At 49.2% G+C, this 20,065-nt stretch overlaps 8 protein-coding genes across 10 annotated transcripts; 2 read left to right on the top strand and 6 right to left on the bottom strand.

The window, feature by feature from the left end:
- Positions 1 to 812: 812 nt before the first annotated feature.
- On the bottom strand, positions 813 to 2,127 carry Takl2 (Tak1-like 2). Its single transcript, XM_017179581.1, has 6 exons — positions 2,036 to 2,127; positions 1,681 to 1,977; positions 1,440 to 1,619; positions 1,250 to 1,385; positions 1,014 to 1,199; positions 813 to 955 (listed from the first exon to the last, which is right to left on the bottom strand). Exons 1-5 carry the CDS (start codon positions 2,084 to 2,086, stop codon positions 1,021 to 1,023), a joined length of 843 nt encoding a protein of 280 aa, XP_017035070.1. The 5' UTR covers positions 2,087 to 2,127; the 3' UTR covers positions 813 to 955; positions 1,014 to 1,020.
- Positions 2,128 to 2,479: 352 nt separating this feature from the next.
- On the bottom strand, positions 2,480 to 9,589 carry Dcr-1 (Endoribonuclease Dcr-1). Its single transcript, XM_017179578.3, has 3 exons — positions 8,657 to 9,589; positions 3,079 to 8,603; positions 2,480 to 3,015 (listed from the first exon to the last, which is right to left on the bottom strand). Exons 1-3 carry the CDS (start codon positions 9,465 to 9,467, stop codon positions 2,605 to 2,607), a joined length of 6,747 nt encoding a protein of 2,248 aa, XP_017035067.1. The 5' UTR covers positions 9,468 to 9,589; the 3' UTR covers positions 2,480 to 2,604.
- Positions 9,590 to 9,634: 45 nt separating this feature from the next.
- On the top strand, positions 9,635 to 11,506 carry LOC108083706 (uncharacterized). Its single transcript, XM_017179603.3, has 3 exons — positions 9,635 to 11,191; positions 11,255 to 11,308; positions 11,370 to 11,506. Exons 1-3 carry the CDS (start codon positions 9,776 to 9,778, stop codon positions 11,442 to 11,444), a joined length of 1,545 nt encoding a protein of 514 aa, XP_017035092.1. The 5' UTR covers positions 9,635 to 9,775; the 3' UTR covers positions 11,445 to 11,506.
- On the bottom strand, positions 11,452 to 14,687 carry vret (vreteno). The gene is made up of 6 exons (XM_017179602.3): positions 14,368 to 14,687; positions 13,893 to 14,309; positions 12,996 to 13,836; positions 12,758 to 12,942; positions 12,508 to 12,701; positions 11,452 to 11,754 (listed from the first exon to the last, which is right to left on the bottom strand). Exons 1-6 carry the CDS (start codon positions 14,685 to 14,687, stop codon positions 11,597 to 11,599), a joined length of 2,115 nt encoding a protein of 704 aa, XP_017035091.1. The 3' UTR covers positions 11,452 to 11,596.
- A 168-nt stretch (positions 14,688 to 14,855) lies between these two features.
- HP1c (Heterochromatin Protein 1c) lies at positions 14,856 to 15,827 on the top strand. Its single transcript, XM_017179607.3, has one exon. It carries the CDS (start codon positions 14,941 to 14,943, stop codon positions 15,655 to 15,657), a length of 717 nt encoding a protein of 238 aa, XP_017035096.1. The 5' UTR covers positions 14,856 to 14,940; the 3' UTR covers positions 15,658 to 15,827.
- Positions 15,363 to 17,065, bottom strand: LOC108083708 (mitochondrial ribosome-associated GTPase 1). 2 transcript variants are annotated; one of them, XM_070286490.1, is made up of 3 exons: positions 16,938 to 17,065; positions 16,555 to 16,773; positions 15,363 to 16,493 (listed from the first exon to the last, which is right to left on the bottom strand). In XM_070286490.1, exons 2-3 carry the CDS (start codon positions 16,751 to 16,753, stop codon positions 15,721 to 15,723), a joined length of 972 nt encoding a protein of 323 aa, XP_070142591.1. In that variant the 5' UTR covers positions 16,754 to 16,773; positions 16,938 to 17,065; the 3' UTR covers positions 15,363 to 15,720. The 2 variants fall into 2 exon arrangements, with proteins under 2 accessions (XP_070142591.1, XP_017035094.1); XM_017179605.3 differs by having other exon boundaries at positions 16,555 to 16,865; positions 16,923 to 17,054.
- Positions 16,872 to 17,926, bottom strand: LOC108083709 (O-glucosyltransferase rumi-like). Its single transcript, XM_017179606.3, has 2 exons — positions 17,709 to 17,926; positions 16,872 to 17,655 (listed from the first exon to the last, which is right to left on the bottom strand). Exons 1-2 carry the CDS (start codon positions 17,827 to 17,829, stop codon positions 16,934 to 16,936), a joined length of 843 nt encoding a protein of 280 aa, XP_017035095.1. The 5' UTR covers positions 17,830 to 17,926; the 3' UTR covers positions 16,872 to 16,933.
- On the bottom strand, positions 17,846 to 19,454 carry rumi. Of its 2 annotated transcripts, XM_070286489.1 has the most exons (3): positions 19,253 to 19,454; positions 18,078 to 19,196; positions 17,846 to 18,016 (listed from the first exon to the last, which is right to left on the bottom strand). In XM_070286489.1, exons 1-2 carry the CDS (start codon positions 19,386 to 19,388, stop codon positions 18,097 to 18,099), a joined length of 1,236 nt encoding a protein of 411 aa, XP_070142590.1. In that variant the 5' UTR covers positions 19,389 to 19,454; the 3' UTR covers positions 17,846 to 18,016; positions 18,078 to 18,096. The 2 variants fall into 2 exon arrangements, with proteins under 2 accessions (XP_070142590.1, XP_017035093.1); XM_017179604.2 differs by having other exon boundaries at positions 17,846 to 19,196.
- Positions 19,455 to 20,065: the final 611 nt, after the last annotated feature.

The raw sequence follows: 20,065 nt of genomic DNA, 5'->3' as shown, positions 1-20,065 counted from the left end.
ACCAAAATTAAAAGCGACCTAAATTACAAACAATACAAAGGGAATATATGTATGTGCTTGAACATCTCTATATATGCATATATTAAAATATATATGATGAACACATTGAACAAATCGTAGGCAGGAACGTGCGGTGAAAAAAAGAAAATGACGAAACAAAAACAATTATAGCGAGTATAAAGAGAGAACAATTATACGAAACCAATTGAATTAATTATACTATGCTTACATACACGCATGTTTATAAATAGTTGTATCTAAGTTTAAAGTATGTAACGTTTATTAAAGATCAAATGAACAAGCAACATATGCATATAATTAAAACTAACGAAACAATTATACTCCAATAACGAAACTCTACGAAACGTTACAGTTTTCCATTGTGTAACAACCGAGGATCATTTTGTTTAAGAGGAAACAAACAAAACTATATACAAACACACGTATGAATATATTTATTAAAACATTTTAACATTTCATTTTCGAAATTTACATTCGATAGAGCAAAAGCAAAAAGAGTATAAGTCAAGTTATCGAAACGTATTGCTAGTGATCCATATACTGTAAACATATGCATAAATCGTATTTTATAAATTCCCAATATGCATACCTATACCCGCAGCTAACGAAAATATTCTACAATGTATTTCCGCAAATTATACTACCAAATATGGCATTGAATTGACCATTAGGCTCCAGAATCCGGAAGAGTCACTGTAACTCCCTTCCCATCCTATCCCTTCCACATCCCGTACAGAATCCGTTGCAATGTAAATATTTCAGAAAGAGTTTTCATGAAAATAAAATTAGTGTTAACGTTCACACATAAATCTGTTTATTATTGACAGCTGTACCATTTCGTAAACGATTTCAACACAAGTATCAAAGAAGAATCAACGATATTATATAGATCAACAGCTGCAGACGCTCGAAAACAGTATATCCCAGACTATGGCTAACAATATTCAAGTTTTAAAAGAGAAATTAAGAAGAGCATCTTTCTTGATACATACTCCATTTTCACGGATTATAATTCAAAGGCTCAAAAGGGCCTGCATCTGTGAGAGCTCCGTTCATGATATTGGCAACGAGTCTCATGGAATATCTCCTGCTCGGCTCCGAGTCCCAACAAGCGGTTATTAAATTTATTATATCCTCGGGACAGTCGTTCCTTATACTACTAACCGGTGGACGAGTACCTGCAATTTGAGGATGACGTACGGGCTATATTAATGTTATAATTTCTTACCTCCGATTACAGCTAAAACAACTGAGTTAAGGATCCTACAGTGTTTAAATGGGTTCTCTCGGGATAATATTTCCCAAAAAGTAATGGCCCAACTATGCACATCGCACTTTTCGTTATATTTACGTCCTTGAAAGACCTGCATGATAGTTGCCAGCTTATTCATCACTATATCTGAATAGAGACATCTCACCTCTGGAGCTTTATAAAGGCAGGTGCCCACGTCAGCGGTCATCGAGGTGGCCAGGTTCACAACTGTCCCAAAGTCACAGATCTTCAGACTGAGGCCCTGTTGGCTCAGCACAACATTGTTTGGCTTTATATCGCGGTGAATGACCGCTCTTGGAGTTCTGGCATGGAGATAAGCTAGTCCCTGGGAAACATACAATTTCATTCATTATTTCTCTTATCTAACTTCTTATCAGCTGTCTTACCTTGGCGATTTGGTGGGCCCAGTTAAAGGCGTGGGCCAGGGTGTAATTCGGTAGGTCAGAATGGATAAGAGTGGACAAAGCTCCCCCTTCTGCGTACTCCTCCAGCAGGTGAAACATGTTGCCGTGCATGGAGATACCATAAAGTCTAATGATGTTCTCATGTTCCAGGTTGGATAGCTGGTTAACCTCTCTCTCAATCTGTTGGCTTTCCATGCCAACGCCTATCACCTTTACAGCAATTGTTCTTCCCAGCCATTCGGTTTTGTATACTCTGCCATAGAATCCTGCGCCAATAATCTGAAATGTAAACTTGTATTTCAATGAAAAGATAAATAAGTTTTCAACCAGAACTAACATTTTCATCTCTCAGTGAGATTTCTTCAAAAGGAATCAGCGGAGCGGCCATTTCGTTTCAATTCGCCAAATATAACTGAAATTGCATTATCAGAGCACTTGGATTTTTTAAGCAAACAGCTTTTTTTTAGTGCTAAAACCGATAACCGCAAAGATAAGGTGTGATCAGACGAATGCCTTTAGTCAGTGATATGAAGGAACTCATGCAGTGGTAAATCTAAGAGCTTTAAATTAATTTATAATTAAGTCATTTAAAATTTGTGGTTCCCCCTACCAAGACTGAGAAGTTATTTAAGGGGGGTTATGGTTAATTCGTTGAAAATCGGGTCACTTTTCAACAAATTGTTGTGGCAAAAGGGCTTAAGTTAGCTTAATGAATTAAATACCATGCAAGAGTATAATTAAATACCATAAAAATAAATAAATAATAGTAGTTTCGAAATAACTTTAATGTTTTGAACTTAATCTGATACGGTTTTATACAAACGCTTTCTTACTTTAAGCTTACAATAGTCTGCGTGGAATACGAACTTAGGCCTAATGAAACACATCGAAGATATAGACACCTTCCTAGTCTTTTTTGGCTATCAGGCCCTGTTTCTTGAGCTGGCGAAGTGCGCATTTGGCTGCCGTGCATTTGGCAATGCGATAGTTACGCCCGATGCCACGGAAGGTTCCCTTGCAGAAGACATCGACGGTGACGCGCACGCGACGTCCATCGGCCAGTTTCTCCGGCTTGCCAAACTTGGCCGTCTCCGGCTCCAGCTCGAGCAGCTCCCGAATGGGCGACTTTGGCACTGAATTGCTAAACTGTTCAATTTCCGGGCTCATCATATTGCTATAAACGTGCCACACGACGTCCAGAGACATGTTCGAGTCCAGGAAAATGGCACCGGCAATGGACTCGAACACATCTCCCAAGGCCTTGGGCACCTCCACGTCCTCGGCATCGTCACACTCCTCCTCAGATAGCAAATAGTACTAAAAAAAAAAGAGACAAACAATTAGCAAAGCAGTTGCAAATACCCAACCCTTTTTCCTTACCTCTTCACTGATGCTGTGTCCATTCTCCTGCTGGATGCGCACAAAGCGATCTATGACGTCGTTGAGGCCGGGCGAGAGATGCCGGAAGAACTTGTGGAAGCCATGCCGAACGGCAAGTGAGGCAAAGATTGTGTTGTTCACCAGTGCAGAACGCAGATCAGTGAGAGCGCCGGGCGAGTGCTGTCGTGGATCCTCGTACAGGTGCCGGGTAATGAGATAATCCAGCACTGCATCGCCGAGGAACTCCAACCGTTGATAGCAGTCCGTCAGCCGATTGGGCGTATAACTGGCATGCGTCATGGCTTGCAGCAGGTAAGAGCGATCCCGGAAACGGTACCCCAGACTCTCCTCGAACTCATCAAAGCCACTCAATAACTGGTCGAGCTCCTCCGTTGCGTTGGGTGCAAAGTGTAGCAGAGGACTGCGAGGCGTGGGCCAGGCGCCATATACGGTTACCATTTTTTCGGCATTTGGTTTGCTGCTTCCCGGCAGACGCTCTCCCTCATTCCCCGCCTCCAGTTGCTTGGTGAAGGGCAGCACCCTTACACCCAGCCAAGCCATGAAGAGAAGAGCTCCGCGGGGTCCACATTCGATGAGATAGGCTCCAATTAACGCTTCGACACAGTCAGCAATTGACTTGTCTGGAATGCTGTGCTGCGACACCAGGTTGTACGGAATGAAGCAGCTAAAATCATTGCAGCTGTCATTGGAGTCGTCGAGCTGCTGGCCGTTCTGCGGCCCATTCTGCTCAAGACCCAAGGCTTCAGCCTTCTCACGGACCATCTCGCAGATCTGCACACTGCTCAGGTTTTTGATGTCCAGCAGGTCAGCCAGTTTCCAGTGATGCGTCGGTATCTTGGCCTCGATGAGGGCCTTCTCCAGCTCCTTGGGAACGTAGTAGCAAGGCGGTAGCCAGTTGTCGTGCGGCTCGAACTTTGTGGCTATCATATACTCGCCCAGCCGCTTGCGCCTGCCCAGGCGATACAGATTGAGATTGGCCACCTGCTTGGAGCGCAGGTGACTCAGCTTGCCCTCATGCACGTTTTCGTAGGTTATGTACAGGTAGGTGGTGATGGCGTACTTGAGGAAGGAGTCGCCAATGGTTTCAAGGCGCTCCAAGTTGATGCCGTCGTTGGCATTGGACATGGTGAGAGCCTGTAGGATAATGCTGGGACTGGGTCCGGGATGGCCCACCAGATCCGGCTGGCGATCAAAGCTAAAGCCTGTTAAGGGAACTGCTGATGGGAATGTCTTCTCCGGCGTGGGTGGGTTCTTGACCTTTCGTTCAAACTGCAGCTGCAGCTGTTTGTCAGCCAAGTTTAGACAATGGTGGTCATTATAATTGTCGAAACTATCTCCACATCCCAAGACACTGTAGCTCTCCTTTGGATTCTGGATGACCCAATTCGCATTAAGTTCGACTAAATCCTTAAGTTGCAGTTCCTTTCTATCGCCCAACCTTTCCTCGAGTTGCTGCTCCCCAACGTAGGGTAGAAGTTGCTTTAGCAGGTTCATGGTCGTATCCTTGCCCACTTTAGTCTCCAAAGAGTCGGTACGTTTCAAGCGCAACTCCTGGTTGTGCGGCACCAGCATGCCACAGCTTTCGATCTCTTCCTGCAGCTTGGCTATCGCCTGCTCGTACTTGCCGCTGGGGCAACCTTCCCTTGGCTGCTGCTCAAAGTTGAAGCCTATCAGGAGGTTCTTGGTCTGCTGATACTGCCGCTCATTGGCATTGGTGGCCTGTATGATGGACAGTTGCTTTTGCCGCTTCTCCACATCCTGAGCAGTCTCAATGGTTTCCGCCTCGTTTTTGGAAGTAAAGGCAATACGCCCTGCATCCTCCGCCGCATCTTCATCATCCGAGCTGTAGTTGTGATGCATGTAGTTGTTGTGGGGTCCGACGTTGTCCTCATCGTCGTAGCTGGATCCCAGCGAATTATCCGAGTCGTAGTAGTTGTAGGCCGTGTCCTTGCCCTTGCTCTTGCCACCCCTTTGGGGCTGACTAGGCTTGGCCGACTTCTTGAAGTCCCCATTGGCATTGCTAACATCCCAGAAGGTGGGCGAGCCATACCGGGTTTGCTGATCGCCAGTGCAGAACTTTACATTGGCAGGCAGAACGGGAAGATGAAAAGCCTCGTCCTCGTCATCTTCGCTATAAGTGGCTATGTCGTCAGCCATATCATTTGACCAGGTGCCAATCTCAATAAAGTCATCGGCCTCCTGCAGCTTTTGCTCGCCCTCGATGATGATTTCATTGGCACTCTTTTCCGCCTTCGGATCGGCATCCACTGTAACCTCCTCCTTGACTGGCTTGACTTCCTCGACAACCGCTTCCTGGCCATTAACCAATTCCTCTTTCCCCGATTCCCTTTGCTTGGACTCACGCGACTTCTTCAGCACCTCTGACAGGCTCCAGCCAAAGTCCAGCATAGGCCACTCGAACTCCTCGTCTTCGATTTGCTGCCTGCCCAGTCCCAGATCCGCAGAGACCTGCTTCCGTATATCGTCGGCCAGGAGCAGGCCATTGATGCGATAAAGTATGCAGGGCAGGCACACTGCAGTGCGCCACAGGGAGGCCGGAAAGGGATGGACTGTGCACAGTTCGGGCACCAGAATTTGCTTCTGCTCCAGATTCTCGCGCTTCGCCCTTTTTGTCTCCTCCGAGCTGGTGGGCAACGCCACGCCCTTGCGGTTAACGTAACGTGGCGTCAGGAAGTTCAGGCGAGCACTGGTATGATCCACGTCCAGTAACGGCTGCGAGGCATTCTGTATGGTCAGACCGTACTTGACCAGGTAGTAGTGCTTGAACGTGCGATAGTTATCCCCGGGGAAGCAGCTGAGCGGCGAGAGATGCGGACAGATCTCCGCCACGTAAAAGTACTGCGGCTGATCCTGGTTGCGATACCAAGGCATGACCACGGCATCCTGGAAGCGCTTGGCCTCGAACGTCTGGGCCTGGCGCTCTTCATCGGGCACTGCCCTCGGCATGGTATTGCCATTGGCCCGGATGAGCTCGAGGAACTGCCAGTCAATATGCTTCCCACTTCCAGGACCTTTCACCGTGGGCACAATGAACACACAATTCTCCGTGGAGTCGGGATCGAATAGCATGAGGAACTTCTGCAGCCTCAGCACATTGGTGAAGGTATAGTTAAGGAAGCCGTTGATGCAGGCAATCTGCTCTTCAGTCAGCACCACCCGCTCCTTGGCCAGCTCAAGGGAAACCTTCACTTCGCCGGAACGGGTGAATATCGAAAAAGCGCTCAGCTTGGGAATGCGCTTGGTGGTCAGGATGCCAAAGCCCTGCTGAGCATCCTCCGGCGGATAGATCTTGCGGCCGCGGGTATTCTGCTCCTCGGGTATGGGGCATTGCAGGGTCAGCTGGATGAAGTACAAGTAGCAGGGAGCACCGGCCTCCGGCCGACAGTCGCAGAACTCTGAGGCAATCCGCTTGTAATAGTACTGACGCCGCTTCGTTGTACCCGGACGCGGCTCATCGCTCAGCTGGACGATCTGCTCGTCCTCCGGCTCTAGATCGAAGCATTCCCAGTCGGCCTCCAAAGCACGGAATCCCTCCTTGCCAATGGGCTGTAGTTGATCGTCCAGCTCACCGATTCGGTGCAGTTCGGCACAGGCCTGCAGGGCGGCCAGCCGCCGAGCCAGGGTCTGTGTGGGCATCGGCAGACCCACAATGTCGTGCTTCAGTGGCGAATTGATGGGCAGCCGGAGGGTGTACTGGAACAACTCCACTCCAGCTCGAACACTGCGGGCGCAGCGCCAGAGAGGCGTCAGCTTAGTGAAGGTATCGCTGGGCAGGCGGGCGCAGTACTTGTTGACCAAGGCTATGGCGGTGCCGAGATCAACGTTGGCTCCGGTCAGGAGATGCGGCTGCGGTCGGTATGCGGCCAGGCAGGCACTAAAGCGGTCTGCCTCGCTCTGCTCCTGCTCCGGTGGCTCTGTATTGGCACATTTCGAGAGCAGCATCTGCTCAATCTCACGATACTGCGCCATTTGGTGGACCAAATCATTTGTGGTTCTGGCCAGGAGATCAACGGGTGGGATCTGGGGCTGCTCCTCCTGCTCCTCTGGGTTGGGCAATGCGCACTGGAAGCGCTGCCTGGGCTTGTGTTCCACGCTGCTGTCACTCGGCGTTGTGTTGCTCAGGCAGACCGCCTCGTCGCTCGAGTTGCTGGTGTCTAGCAAGGCAGTAGTCGGAGGAGATTCGTCCTGGATCTCCTGCAGTTTAATGTCGCAGGCCGTGGGAGGTTGCTTGCTAAACACCTCGGGATTGAGGATCTTAACGGTACCGCGGGCTGTACCAAAAGTAAAGGGATCAGAGCCCAAGGAATTTGGCCTCGCCGAGTCATCCGAGTCGCTGTCGCCCTCCATCGCATCGCCTGTTCCCGCGGCGCCGCACACAAAGCGATGACTCCGATCACTCAGCTGGACGGGGCCAACGACAGGACTCTCGTATCTGGGCGCCACCAGAATGACATGATAGGCGGGAGCGGCACGAGCCCGTCCCTTACACTGAACATAGCTGCGGTAGGTGGTCGGCGGATCCCAACGAACCACCAGATTGCACTTGGGCACATCAATGCCCTCCTCCAGCACCGAGGTGCCGATCAGAACGTTGCAGTCATGCATGCGAAATCGCTTGAGGACCTCCTCCTGCCGCCGGTGCTCTAGCTCGGCCTCCTTGGGCTCCGTGGCGGGGTCAGCCACCCGATCGGTAGTGTACTGGCATCGTAGGAACTTGAGATCTGGGTCGCGCCTGCCCATCTCCGCCAGCAGCTCGAAAAGCACGCGCGCCGTATGGTTCTGGTTGCAATAGATCAAAGCACAGAGCGTGTCGTTTCCGTCATTTTGATCACGGTGATGGCGCCTGGTGTACACACGTCGCCTTGGGCGCGGCTGGGTGCTGGTTCCAGAGGATCCTGTACCGGACTTTGCTCTCGCCTGGCCCGGGGCCGTCGCGCGAGCCTGTGAGGCCTTGGGCAGCTGCTTGTCCTGCGTGGAGCTGAGGATCTGTTCCAGATTGGCCACCAGGGCTCTGGTTTCCGTCGCCGGATGCTCTAGCTGGTCCACCACGCGGCACTTGCTCTCCAGGACGTGCGACAGTCGGTTGAAGTCAGCCTGGTCCACCTGGTGGCGCATCCTCCGCAAACCGTCCGTCTGGGTGAAGACCTCCTCTGGCTTGAAGCAGCGCAGCGTCTGCAGCAAGCGGCGAACCTTGGGACTGGAATAGCGCTCAATGGTGGGACGCGAGTCGCCGCCGCCGCCGCCGCCCGGCACCTGCTGCCGCTGAAAGGTGTAGTCGCAGAGGGCGTGCAGCTGGATGAGGGCCGTGCTGACCAGGCAGTAGAGCAGGTAGTGACGCTCATGCGGAGTCTTCACCTTCAGCTTTTCATTGCTCTGGTAAAAGTGATGAGCGGCACGCTGGGTGCACCAAGGTCCCATCTCGTGCAGCATGGACAGCAGCGAGTCTATCACGTTCAGTGGGTCCAGCTTGGGGTCCGGTATGTCTGGTAAGAGATTCGTCAACATTTTAAATTCCGATGCAAAATCGATTACTCACCCTTCAACTCATCCATAAATTGGTCCATCCCGTAGATCTCGTAGGGGTCGTAGCGGTGGTCCATCAGGAAGGACTTGTGCGTGTTAAGGACATCGGCCAGCACAAACGAGAGCTCGTCCATCTCGAAGGGGGCGCACTGGACGATGTACTCGTGGGGACGGGAACAATAACGCAGCACCGTGACAATGTCGCTGGCCGTCTCGATCTGGCAAAGCACGTTTCGCTCCAGAGTGGCCAGCATGTCGCTGAGTTGCTGCAGTTCGCAACCCGCACTGTGAAGCGGTCCAGCCAGGCCCAGAATGCGGGGTCTGTCCTCGGGATCGGCCGGCAGGATGTGCTCCTCGAAGAGCGGCAGTATCCGCTGATATACGGCACTGTCGTGGCAATCCTCCAGCACAATTAAATCCACGCTACTCAACGGCAAATCGCCGCCATGGAGCAGGCTCAGAAAGCACTCGGGCCGTAGGATGGACACATGGTAGTCCGTCCAGCAGTGATCGGCGGGAACCTGCATGTCCGGCTGCTCCTGCCACACCCGCAGATCCGTCAGGTGGGTGAGCATAGTGTAGATGCTGGCGGGCTCCTTACTGTCCCCCACCTGGCAGCTCAGGTAGACACTGACCTTGCCATGACGGCGACCGCGGCGCGAGATCTCCTGCAGCAGCTTGAGGGCGATAAACTCCTTGGAGCTGCGGTGGCCCAGGCAAATGATGGTGTTGCGCTCATAGGCGGCGGCCAGAAGCTCGACCTGGAAGTCGCGCGGCGTGAACACGGTGGTGTGTAGGTTGTTGTCGCACCAGTGGAACGCCATGGTGCCGGTTCTGGCCCAGGGACAGGGGAATCGCGAGTCTCGGGAGGATTTCGGCGAAAATCTCTAGATTTGGAGCGCCGGTTAGCTTCCAGCATGCTGGTGTGACCATTTCGCGGTCGCATGAAATCCCTGCTGCTATAGAACGTTATTCAGTTAGTGACCTTTGGCCACACTGCGTTTCTGTTTCGAAATTATTTGCGCCGAGTTTTTCGTGTTTTCCAGGGGAATTTCATTTAAATACGGCTTATTATAGTTCATTTTTTCAGATTATATCTTTGTATATATAACTTATTATCAAAGTCATTCCAATGCGACGTTCGAAGGCTCCTTCAATGCGCCTGGCCGCCAAACAAGAGGCTGAAAATCGACCTTCCTCACAGGAACTACAGGAGGAACCGCCTTGCTCGTGGCCCAGCAACTCTCCTCAGATTGAATGGGGTTCCTCCAAGAGCTATGAAGGCCTCCGAGAACTGAAGCCTGGTGAAAACCCACTCAAAGACAGCCGCATCTACCATGTGCTCTGGCGAAATCAAACCACCAAAAAGCACAAGACATGGACTGGCAACGGAACACTAGTGGTCACAGGCTCGAAGATGACTCTCAAGGATGACTCGGGCATGGTTGTGGACTCGGCAACGTGCTTTAAGCCGCGCCAGATCAAGGAGAACGATCAGCTGCAGATCGGCAGCAGGGATGTGGAGGTCCAGGAGGAGTTCAAGACCTTTGAAGAGTGCGCGGCGCACCGCAGGCTGGAGATTGCCAACTGGTGCCAGAAGATAGATACTCAGAATGGCCACGTAGACGACTCTGTGCCACCTTCGGTGTTCAATTTAGCTTTTAGATCACATGTGCTCAAGAAGAGGATGCGGCCGGAAAGTCCCACAGAGCTCCAAGGGGACTTCAAGACCATCGAAGAGGGTCCAGCCCAACGCAAACGGGAAATGGCAAGCTGGAGCCAGGACACCAATAACTCTTTGCCACCTCCATATCGGAGGATTCACCCAGAGAGTTCCTCACAGGCAGTTAATCCAACAGATCCTGCCTCATTTACTCAAATTGAATATTTGTGCCTTTTAGCTCCAGCCGAGCTGCAGGAGAAAACACTAAACTTTCTTGCTGAGCATAGTCATGGTCAGGAACAATCAATAGTCCTGGACATGGTCCACGAGGTCTGCGACCATCCTGTGCTGCTGAAAACCAGGGATAACCAGCCTGATAGCTGGGAGCTGATGCAACTGCTCAAGCCTCGTTTGCCCCCTTGGACAGAAATGGGTCTGTACGACTCGGCCAAGTTCGAGTTTGTGCATCTAATGCTGGACGATCTGGTTGTGGAGCGGGGCGAGCAATGCTGCATTGTGGCCAATAGTCAGGATTGCTTGCGCCTGGTAAAGGGTTACTGCCAAAACTGGGACATAGAACATGTCCAGCTGGATGATGAGGATCAGGTATCTTCGTTTAACCAAGAAGGGAAAGCTGGATCACCCAAGGTCGCCTTGGCACTCACAAGCCAACTGCCAGCGATTCGATCTCTACGCTGCAAATATCTAATTATTTATAACCACAATGCAAGGCAGGCAACTAATCATTTTCTGGCAGCTGGCACGAAAATATATACGTTGGTTACAGCTGGAGGTTGCCCAGAGGAGCAAGAGTTCTATAGGAGCTTAGGTCTCCGTACTGGTGATGCGACACAGGCCCTCCAAAGCTACAGACAGGACCTTAAGGTATTTAATTAGGAATTGATTTACTTAATTTTACTATAAGGTTTGCCTATATAAATATTTCAGATTCCGACCGACTGGACCCTGATGGAACCGCCATATACCAAAGAGTTTCTCCAAGTAAGCTTAGTTTCAAGTTTTCCTATTTAGTGTTTCTTTAGTTGTTCCAATTTATTTTCAGGATGCGTGTATTTCTGATAGCCTGGAAAGCCTACAACGTGTTTATTTAACCCAAAATAAGACATTTAGGCAATAAAAATGTATTAATTTAATAATGTAATTATTTAAATTATATATTTCACTTCAAAAATTAAAAATAACTTCAAAACTTAAACATAGAAATCATAGAATTATTTCAAAACTTCAACAGTACATCTTGTCTATGCGGAATGTTGTGTCCTTGGCAAGTTATTTCAAGTTAAAAATATGTTTCAGCTCATCGAAGCGAACCGACAAGTTGTTGGATTCTTGGCAGCGAACTATTTCGCTACAGGTGACTGTGGAACCCACAATCAGATACTGCTCGAGGTACCTCACCTGCTCAACGGTTGGGTTTTCTGGAAAACCTGTATGGAGGGGGGACAATGGGTGAATATATATTTTTATACCCTTGCAGGGTATTATAATTTCAGTCAGAAGTTTGCAACGCAGTGAAGCAGACGTTTCCGACCCCATAAACCATATATATTCTTAATCAGCATCAACAGGGGAATCTTTCTAGACATGTCCGGAAGAAATCGATTTTTGATTTTGATAAAAAATTGAATTTTCAAAATTTTTAAATGAAGTATGCAGATTTATTAACTGTGGAAAATCGTGCACAGAACAGTTTTCCGATTTAAAATTAATGCTCTTTTGGCCGAGTAATGATATTTTTAATTTTAAACAAAATCAAGAAGTTTTTTAATATAAAAAATCCGATTTTATAATATAAAATAATATTTTTCTAAGTCAAGGAATCATTTCCGACCCCATAAACCATATATATTCTTGATCAGCATCAACAGGGGAATCTTTCTAGACATGTCCGGAAGAAATCGTTTTTTTGGCCATTTTTGCGAAATTCGATAAGGGGTTACATCATTAAAATTCTCAAAAATTGAAAAAAATTTTGATTTTCTGAAAATTGAAATTAGGTAAGCAGTTTTTTTAGGATAATGAAAACTGACACAAAACTGCTTTCCGAATCGAAATTATTGCATTTTTGGCTTAGTTATAATATATTTTAATTGTTACCTGCAAGGGTATACAAACTTTGGCTGGCCAAAGTTAGCTTTCTTTCTTGTTTTTAATTCAAATTTATTAAATCAAAAACTTACCAATTATATCCAGCTCAGTGGTCAACACTGGGAATATAAACTGCGGTGGATACGGACGTATGTCGCTCACATGGATGGGCACAATGTTGCCGTAATCTAGGAACAAAATGCTAGGGTAGCCATCGCCCACCAGCTCCATCGAAAGACCCCGGCACCACTTTCCCTGGTATTTGGCCACGCACAATTCATCTTTCCTACAAGAGAATTTCATTAATAAACGGAAACTCGCCTAAACTTAGGATTATCTTACAGTGGGGCGAAGACTGAACATGTGTTTGCCGATTCGCCATAAGCCTGCATTTCTCGCTGCATTTTGGTAACCTCATAAGCCAGTTCCTTGAGCGTGCAGTAGATGAGGCCGACATTCAGAAGAGTGTTGTCCATCACAACCAACTCAATGTTCTTGCCGATGGGCAAGGATATATGGGGAAGATACTAAGCCAGGATAATCGAGGGAGAGTTAGAGCGTTGAGTTAGCATTTACTTACATCCACTTTGTAACCCGGGTCCGACAACGGAGGCACCGTCGGCGATATGACAGTCTTGAGCAGACGGTTCAGGTTGCCGTTCTTATAGACCTCGATCAGCACCGCGATCTGCATATTCTTGGCGGAGTCGTACTCCTGCTTCGAGTACTTTAGTTTATACTCAATCATTCCACTCAGCTGGTACAGCGTTGCGCTGGCATTGGGACTCATGAAGCCCTTGGGAACTCCGCGCAACTGCACAGCAATGGGATAGCACGGCAAGTCCGCGAGATAGGGACTACATTGATAGAGGTCTTCCAACTTTACAACCTCAACGTTCCCAAAGTCAATGCACACCACATATATGCGCTTTAGATTGTTGTCAACGTAGAGCACCATGGCTCGGATGATTTCAGTCTCAAACTTAAAGAGAACCATCTGTCCGGATTTTGGCAGATTCTCAAGCCTGACCGCCGCTTTTCCCTTTATCAGTACCTCAGTAAGGACGCCAAAATAGGCAACATCGTCCTGGCGCGCAGTGGAGCGCACATAGCAGACATTTGTCTGTTGGAAAGCGGTGATTTTAACCTTGGATCCTGAGGGTGGCATTTTAGGCTCTGGGAACTTGCGTCTATTTCCAACTGTTTCGCCAAGCTGGAGTTCTTTGCCGGTACCGCAGCTCTCCTTGTGCTCCTTGCGTACATAATCGAAGCATTCCTCGTGGCAGAAGGGCGTACTGCAGACCTTGCAGGACACGTCCGTCCAATTTTCACAGGTCACGCACTTGCGCAGCCCCATTTTTTCGATCATTTGGTTGAGGTCTTTGTCATTCTCCTTCGTGTTTAGCTTTTCGACAAGGGGTCTAAGGAATTGTAGAGATAAGAGATTATACAGAAAAGCGGAAGTTGGAATACCTACATAGATCGGGATCTTCCTGAAAGACTGATAAGAACACTATCTACCCGCTCCTCTCTGACCACATAGGCGCCATGCCGCTCCAAGGCGAACTCATCCTTGACATTCAGATAGCGTCGATCGGGATCGTTGATGGCCAACAGTGAGCCCTTGGCGGCGTAATCCGCCTTGGTCAGCAGCGGAGGCTGGATAAAGACCGGATGTTTTTGACAGCCAGCGGAGGTGTATATATCTCGCGAGGAGAGATTCACGTCGGTTCGCTCACGGATTGAGGGGATTGGCACTGGATCTGCAGCTGCTGTTGATATGTTGTCATTCAGCACAGGTGGGAATTCCTGCTGCGGCGGCTTTTGGCGACCGCGATGGCATTCGAGCAAGGATGGGTAGCACTCCACCTTCGATTGCGCAGCTTCCAGTGAACTGCAATAGGGTTATGAGTAAATGAGTCTTAACTACACCATTTCATATTGCAACCTACCCAAGGTTCTTAAAGTAGACAAAGTAAACTCGCGACATTGGGCGATATTCCTGGTCCTGGATGAGATCTCTCCCAAAGAAATTTATAAGCATATTTTCCGTCACAAGTTTTGAGGTTTTCTTCACAACCAGATATGGGTATTTCTGCTGCTTTGCGTTGCGGGCCTTTGCTTCCGCCGCAAGGGCATCCTTGACTGACTGGTTTCCGACGGGGACTGGAGCCTCCTCCATCGTATTTTGGCCCTCACCATTGATGTAATCAGTAATAAAGTCCTCGGACATGGGATTCCAATCGGACAATTCCCCTGGGCTAAACGCCATCGTTTTGCCTTATATTTAGAGTATTTTTGGGGAATCTGACACCTTAATTCGAGTACAGCGCGTGCTTTCGAAAGAGGGACTGCCAACTCGTTAAAAAAGAAGATCCTGGAAAAGACATCGATGTATCGATAGTATCGACTAGTCGATTTTTTCTTTAAATTTTGCCAGTGTGTACATATTTCCCGCATAAAAAACCAAGCCGTACACATAAAAAATTGTAAACAATTCGACAAATTTGTAGAAAACTAGAAAAATGGTTAAAAACGAGACAAATTTTGTCGTGGAGCGCATCATGGACAAGCGCATCACCAGTGATGGCAAGGTGGAGTACTTCATCAAGTGGCGCGGCTTCCCGTCGACGGATAACACCTGGGAGCCGGAGGAGAACTGCGACTGCCCGACGATGATCCAGCGATTCGAGGAGTCGCGGGCCAAGTCGAAGAAACGCGGCGAGAAGAAGCCAAAGTGCGAGGAGATCCAGAAGCCGCGCGGATACGAGCGCGGTCTGGAGCTGGCGGAGATAGTGGGCGCCACGGATGTCACCGGCGGCATCAAGTACCTTGTGCGCTGGCAGTACTGCGATGAGTTCGACCTGGTGCCCGGCAGCCAGCTATCGGAAAAGGATCCGCAGATGCTGATTGCATACTACCAGAAGATGGCACCGTACACGCGCCACATAGCGAAGCGGATGAAGGGGGTGCCGGAGGAGCTACGACTGGTGGCCTCGCGGACGAGTTATCCGCCCGTTAGCAGCGTTCCCGTGGAAGTTCACCAAGAGGTGGGCCAAGATCACGATCAGACGGCTGAGCAGTACAGCCTGGCCATGCCCGTCGACCAGGTGCCACAGCATCACACGCCCATGGATCTCGCCGACGACACTGACCTGGGACCCGTGGGGGTTTCGTACTCTATTCCGGTGCCCGGTGTCGGTCACATCGGTATTGATGTGCCCCTGACGGAAACCCAATAAGGACGCAATCGGACTCAACCGTTCAATATTTACTCTTAGCCCCTAAGTTACTTTTACGTAAAGCTATCGAAAACCAATGGGCTCGTCCAGATTAATGTTGCCCAGCTGGCCGGTGCGAAAGAAGTGTATAAACTTTCGCGCCGCCGCCAATAAATTGGTCATCACCTCTACTCGTCCGTCGTACTGTTTGACCTTGTGAAACAGCTCCTCGCGGTGGGCGTACTCCGCCAGCACGGCGCTGATGTTGTCGCTGGGTCCGGAGCTGAGGGACAGCATTTCCACATAGTCGTAGCGCCGGTGGCGGTTCAGCCAGTAGAGCAGGTAGTCCGCTATGAGATCCTCGCCCACGATGTGATCCGGCAGGCAGCCGACCAGAGCCAGTTTCATGCCCATCTCGTCGTCTTTGATAGATGGCTGCAGGATACCGGGTGTGTCGATCATGTAGACTGGGGGATTCTCCTGGATCTTGATGCGTTCCCCGACGGCACGGGTTATTCCCGCCTCTGCTCCCACTCGGGCGGCACTCTTCTTTTTCAGGTGCACATTCCGTAGCACGTTGATGATGGAGCTCTTGCCCACATTGGGCACCCCGATGATCATGATGTTGTGTTCAGCGGCCTGGGTGCGATTGAAGCGACTGCTCTCGCCCACAAGACGCGTGGCCAGGGGAAGGATGTCGAGAACGCCATGGTTCCGCTGATCCTTGCAGTTGGTGAACAGAATGTGCTTGAGTCCGGGCTGTTGCGACCTCAGCTGCTGCAGCACACTTCTCTGCTGCTTCGCTCCCAGGAGATCGACTTTGTTCAAGACCAGAATGTGCGGTTTAACGCCACTTCCTGGTAAACCAAGGGGAATTAGGAGGTTTCTTTTGGTAAGAAAGACATTAGATTAACCTACCCGTTATGGTGTCAAAGAACTGAGAGTTTCTGCCCGCCAGCGGAATGCGTGCATCATGGATTTCCACAATACAGTCCACAGTTCGGAGTTTTTGTTGGATTTGCCGCATGCCCTTGGTCATGTGGCCCGGAAACCAGTTGACGCGCTGTGTGGCCGGCAGCCGGAAGGCATTGCGGAAGGGATTTAGCTGCGCTGCCATGACACGGAATCCACATAAAGCTAATGATAACAATATTTAAGAAATAAATTAAAAACACGCAACAGCTGTTACGTAGCGACGTAACCATTAACCACCGGTTAGTAAGGTCACACTAGAATTTGAATTTTTTTATAAAAATGTAATTTTCCGTTAAAATTTAAATATTAACTTTTGACTGAACTACCCGCGATGCACTTGGACAGCTCTCTTGTTTGATACCTCCACGAAGTCCCGCTTTTGATGAACCTGGTAGGTCAACAGCTTGACGTATTCTTGGAGCAACTTCCAGCAGTAGCACTGCACGTCATTCATTCGCAAATACAGCCAAACAAACTCATGGCCTTTTTCGTCAATCTCCTCCCGCAGATAGAGCATTAGATCCGCCAGCTCCTCCACTCCGGCATCGCTGGCTACCGAAACGTAGTGCACCCAAGGTATCAGTTGGTTGTAGAAGAGCTCCTGCCACTGGTCGCCCAGGTGGATCACCAGCGAGCGACAGAGCAGGACGCCGTGGAAGTTGAATAGGTACTTGTACTGGCGGTGCTCGAAGAAAGGCATCTCTTCGGAGAGATCAACTTCGTGCGTAGGCGAACCGGATTCTCCCGCCACATGCAACGGGTACTGGGAATCTACCAAATCGGGAGACGTGCAAGGCACCATCACCAGATTATCACGCTCGGGGGAAGATCGTAAACCCCGATAGAAGCCCTTTGAGCGCTTCGCACTCCAGGGTATACAGCGGCCCAAGCCGTGAGGGTAATACTGCAGAATCATCATATCCACTATGATGCCGTTGCCCTTGTACGGCTCCAAGTTCTTTCGGATAGCCTGGACATGGCAGAGACACTGCAGATCACCTGGCTCACATGGTCGATAGATATACGGAACAAAGTCGTAGCTAACTGGAGATTCAAAATAATCAACAATATCCAAGTACATACAGGAAATTCCTTACACTTGGGGTCATGGTATTGCGATAGTGCGGAGCACTTGTCCTCGACGGCGGAGAGGGTTTGCCAAGCACAACACATGAGCAGGGCTGCCACGAAGAGAAGTCTCCCTTGCAGGGTCGTCATCGTCAAATTTGGTTAATTTTACATGTTTTTCCAAATACTTTTAATAGAACTTTGAGTCATAATACAAATGTCTGTTTTCTAAAGGTAACAACCTCTAAAATACTTCATTGTAACCTTACTTATTCCATAATTTACGAATTATAGGCCATTGTTTAATAATGAGTGTTTGTTTATGGGAGATTCTGAGCTGATAAAAATGTTTGATTATCGGAATGCTGGTAATAAATTAGTGGAATCACAAAACGGACCTCAAACTTTGTGAATCTGTTACAGTTCATCCTTGCCGTTTCCAATATGGATTAGGTGATCTTCTGGCTGCACCTCATAGTTGAGCAGCTTTACATAGCTCTTGAGCAGCTTTCGCCAGTAGCACTTGATGTCCTTCATGCGTAGATGCTGCCAGATGAAGTCGTATCCTCGCTGAGCGATTTCCTGCGCCAGGGCATCGTTTCTCTTGAAGAACAAAAGAATTTCCTCGTATTCCTGCTGGCTAGGGTAGCTCTTAAGCGGGACGTAGTGAACCCATGGCTTCAGTTGATCGTAGAAAAACTCCTGCCACTCATCGCCCACGTGGAAGACTAGCGACTTGCAGAGGAACAAGTGCTTAAGCCGGAAACTGGCAGCCACTCCGCGGAAATTGAACAAGTACTTGTACTTGCAGTGATCCTCAAAGGACACCTCGTCGGCTGCCGGCGCATCTAGTGTGTCCTTGGGTGATTTCCAGCCCTGGTTTTTGGTGTATTGAGCTTCTACCAGTTCCGGACTTCGCCGTGAGAGGAGGATAAGGGAATCTCGCTCATCCGAGGTGCGTGAGCCACGAAAGAAGCCGAGTTCCCGCTTCTGTGACCAGGGAATCGCAGCTGCTCGCTTTTCTAGCTTATCGCGCATCTGATCCCAGCGTCCAATGCCCCGGGGATGCAGCTTGGTCGCCGGTCCTCCGGCCCAGAAGGTCCACGCTGGATACATGATGTCGCGGTAGTCCTTCGTCTTGGAAAACGAGAACACTGGACCTCTGGCACTGTTGCCCCAGGCGGAGTTCAGTTGCGGGTAATCCCTAGTGTTTATCACCAAGTCCATGTTGGGTAGCGTCGCCACCAGCGGCAGGAGGAAGTGCTCGATGCCCTGGCAGCGGGCAGGAAACATGCAGCTCGGATCACGGTACAAGCGATGCCCATACACCTTGTATTTGGTGCCGTACTTCGTCGAACTTTCGATCATTTGCCGGGTGACACCTGTTGACTTGTAGGGTGCCAGATCCCGCTTCAGGACAGCCGTGTGGCAGGTGCAACTGGCATCCTCTGCATCGCTGCTGCAGGGCTTATACCCGGCCATGGCCTTATCGATCTGCCGGCGGATCTGAAAGCTAACTAAATGGTGGCGATTGAGTTAAAAATAAATGCAAAGCCGGCAACAAGTTGCTCACATTCATCCTTGTTTTCGTCAACGGATTCACTTTGGATGCAGGATTTCTGGTCGGGGCTACACAGACCCTCATCTTCTGTAGCTGCTTCTCGTCCAAAACTTACTAATAAAGCTAAAATTAAACTTTTTATGATCATTTTGTTCAGGTAAACAAATTTAAGCAGTTTTTACTCTTTTATTTTTATCGATAACACATTTCCAGCTGGTCACACGGAAATCTAAGTAGGACCATAGGCTGTGGACGGGGAAATCCGCCTTTTTTTATCGACCAAAAAAAAAGAAAACGAGGGTAACACTATCAGAAAACCAACAAGAAACGTCGAAAGTTTTCTCCGTGTTAAAACCAATTAATAGCCAAATTACTAACGAAAAATTAAGAAAACGACGATTTGCAGTCCGCAAATTATGCGTGCGGCACCCAGTGCATACGAAACCACGTAGACCCAACGAACGCGAGTGTTTAACCACCTGCAGCAACAACAACCACACTGCACATAATTTACACGAAATACATTTGCAAAACCCACAACAACAAAAGACGCCGCGGAAGGAGTTGACATAACTGCGAATGTACGAGGCAAAAGTAAATTGTAAAAGGCAGTGTGGTGAAGAGTAATTTTGGCAACGAACGCCCAGCCCTACCACCGAAAGGAAAACTGCAAGCGCCAATCAGAGTGGGAGTGGCACTTGCGGAAAAGGAGGAGGCGAAAGAAAAACACACACACAAGCTCCAAATACCCACGAATGTTGTTTTGTTGAGAGACAATTGCCAAAAGGCAACAAAACTCAGCTGAAAAAGGTAATTTCATCTGCA

Source organism: Drosophila kikkawai, chromosome 3R, assembly GCF_030179895.1.
Source record: "Drosophila kikkawai strain 14028-0561.14 chromosome 3R, DkikHiC1v2, whole genome shotgun sequence".
In the NCBI taxonomy this organism is placed as follows: Eukaryota; Metazoa; Arthropoda; class Insecta; order Diptera; family Drosophilidae; genus Drosophila; species Drosophila kikkawai.
Note: the sequence above shows the minus strand (reverse complement) of the source record. Positions and strands in the feature narration are given on the sequence as shown.

Bases quoted from the DNA above. Each gene is read 5' to 3' on its own strand.
- rumi (XM_017179604.2), bottom strand. From the start codon at position 19,388: ATGATCATAAAAAGTTTAATTTTAGCTTTATTAGTAAGTTTTGGACGA. The intron at 19,197-19,252 runs GTGAGCAACTTG...GCCACCATTTAG, and splicing joins TGACGAAAACAAGGATGAAT to TTAGCTTTCAGATCCGCCGG.
- LOC108083708 (XM_070286490.1), bottom strand. From the start codon at position 16,753: ATGGCAGCGCAGCTAAATCCCTTCCGCAATGCCTTCCGGCTGCCGGCC. The intron at 16,494-16,554 runs GTAGGTTAATCT...TTGGTTTACCAG, and splicing joins GTTCTTTGACACCATAACGG to GAAGTGGCGTTAAACCGCAC.
- Dcr-1 (XM_017179578.3), bottom strand. From the start codon at position 9,467: ATGGCGTTCCACTGGTGCGACAACAACCTACACACCACCGTGTTCACG. The intron at 8,604-8,656 runs GTGAGTAATCGA...ATCTCTTACCAG, and splicing joins ATTTATGGATGAGTTGAAGG to ACATACCGGACCCCAAGCTG. The intron at 3,016-3,078 runs GTAAGGAAAAAG...TTTTTTTTTTAG, and splicing joins GACACAGCATCAGTGAAGAG to TACTATTTGCTATCTGAGGA.
- LOC108083709 (XM_017179606.3), bottom strand. From the start codon at position 17,829: ATGACGACCCTGCAAGGGAGACTTCTCTTCGTGGCAGCCCTGCTCATG. The intron at 17,656-17,708 runs GTAAGGAATTTC...TTGAATCTCCAG, and splicing joins GCAATACCATGACCCCAAGT to TTAGCTACGACTTTGTTCCG.
- HP1c (XM_017179607.3), top strand. From the start codon at position 14,941: ATGGTTAAAAACGAGACAAATTTTGTCGTGGAGCGCATCATGGACAAG.
- LOC108083706 (XM_017179603.3), top strand. From the start codon at position 9,776: ATGCGACGTTCGAAGGCTCCTTCAATGCGCCTGGCCGCCAAACAAGAG. The intron at 11,192-11,254 runs GTATTTAATTAG...TAAATATTTCAG, and splicing joins GCTACAGACAGGACCTTAAG to ATTCCGACCGACTGGACCCT. The intron at 11,309-11,369 runs GTAAGCTTAGTT...ATTTATTTTCAG, and splicing joins ATACCAAAGAGTTTCTCCAA to GATGCGTGTATTTCTGATAG.
- Takl2 (XM_017179581.1), bottom strand. From the start codon at position 2,086: ATGGCCGCTCCGCTGATTCCTTTTGAAGAAATCTCACTGAGAGATGAA. The intron at 1,386-1,439 runs GTGAGATGTCTC...ACTATCATGCAG, and splicing joins GCCTTTATAAAGCTCCAGAG to GTCTTTCAAGGACGTAAATA. The intron at 1,200-1,249 runs GTAAGAAATTAT...CTCAAATTGCAG, and splicing joins TGTTTTAGCTGTAATCGGAG to GTACTCGTCCACCGGTTAGT.
- vret (XM_017179602.3), bottom strand. From the start codon at position 14,687: ATGGCGTTTAGCCCAGGGGAATTGTCCGATTGGAATCCCATGTCCGAG. The intron at 12,943-12,995 runs GTAAGTAAATGC...ATCCTGGCTTAG, and splicing joins ACCCGGGTTACAAAGTGGAT to TATCTTCCCCATATATCCTT. The intron at 11,755-12,507 runs GTAAGTTTTTGA...CCCTCCATACAG, and splicing joins CACTGAGCTGGATATAATTG to GTTTTCCAGAAAACCCAACC.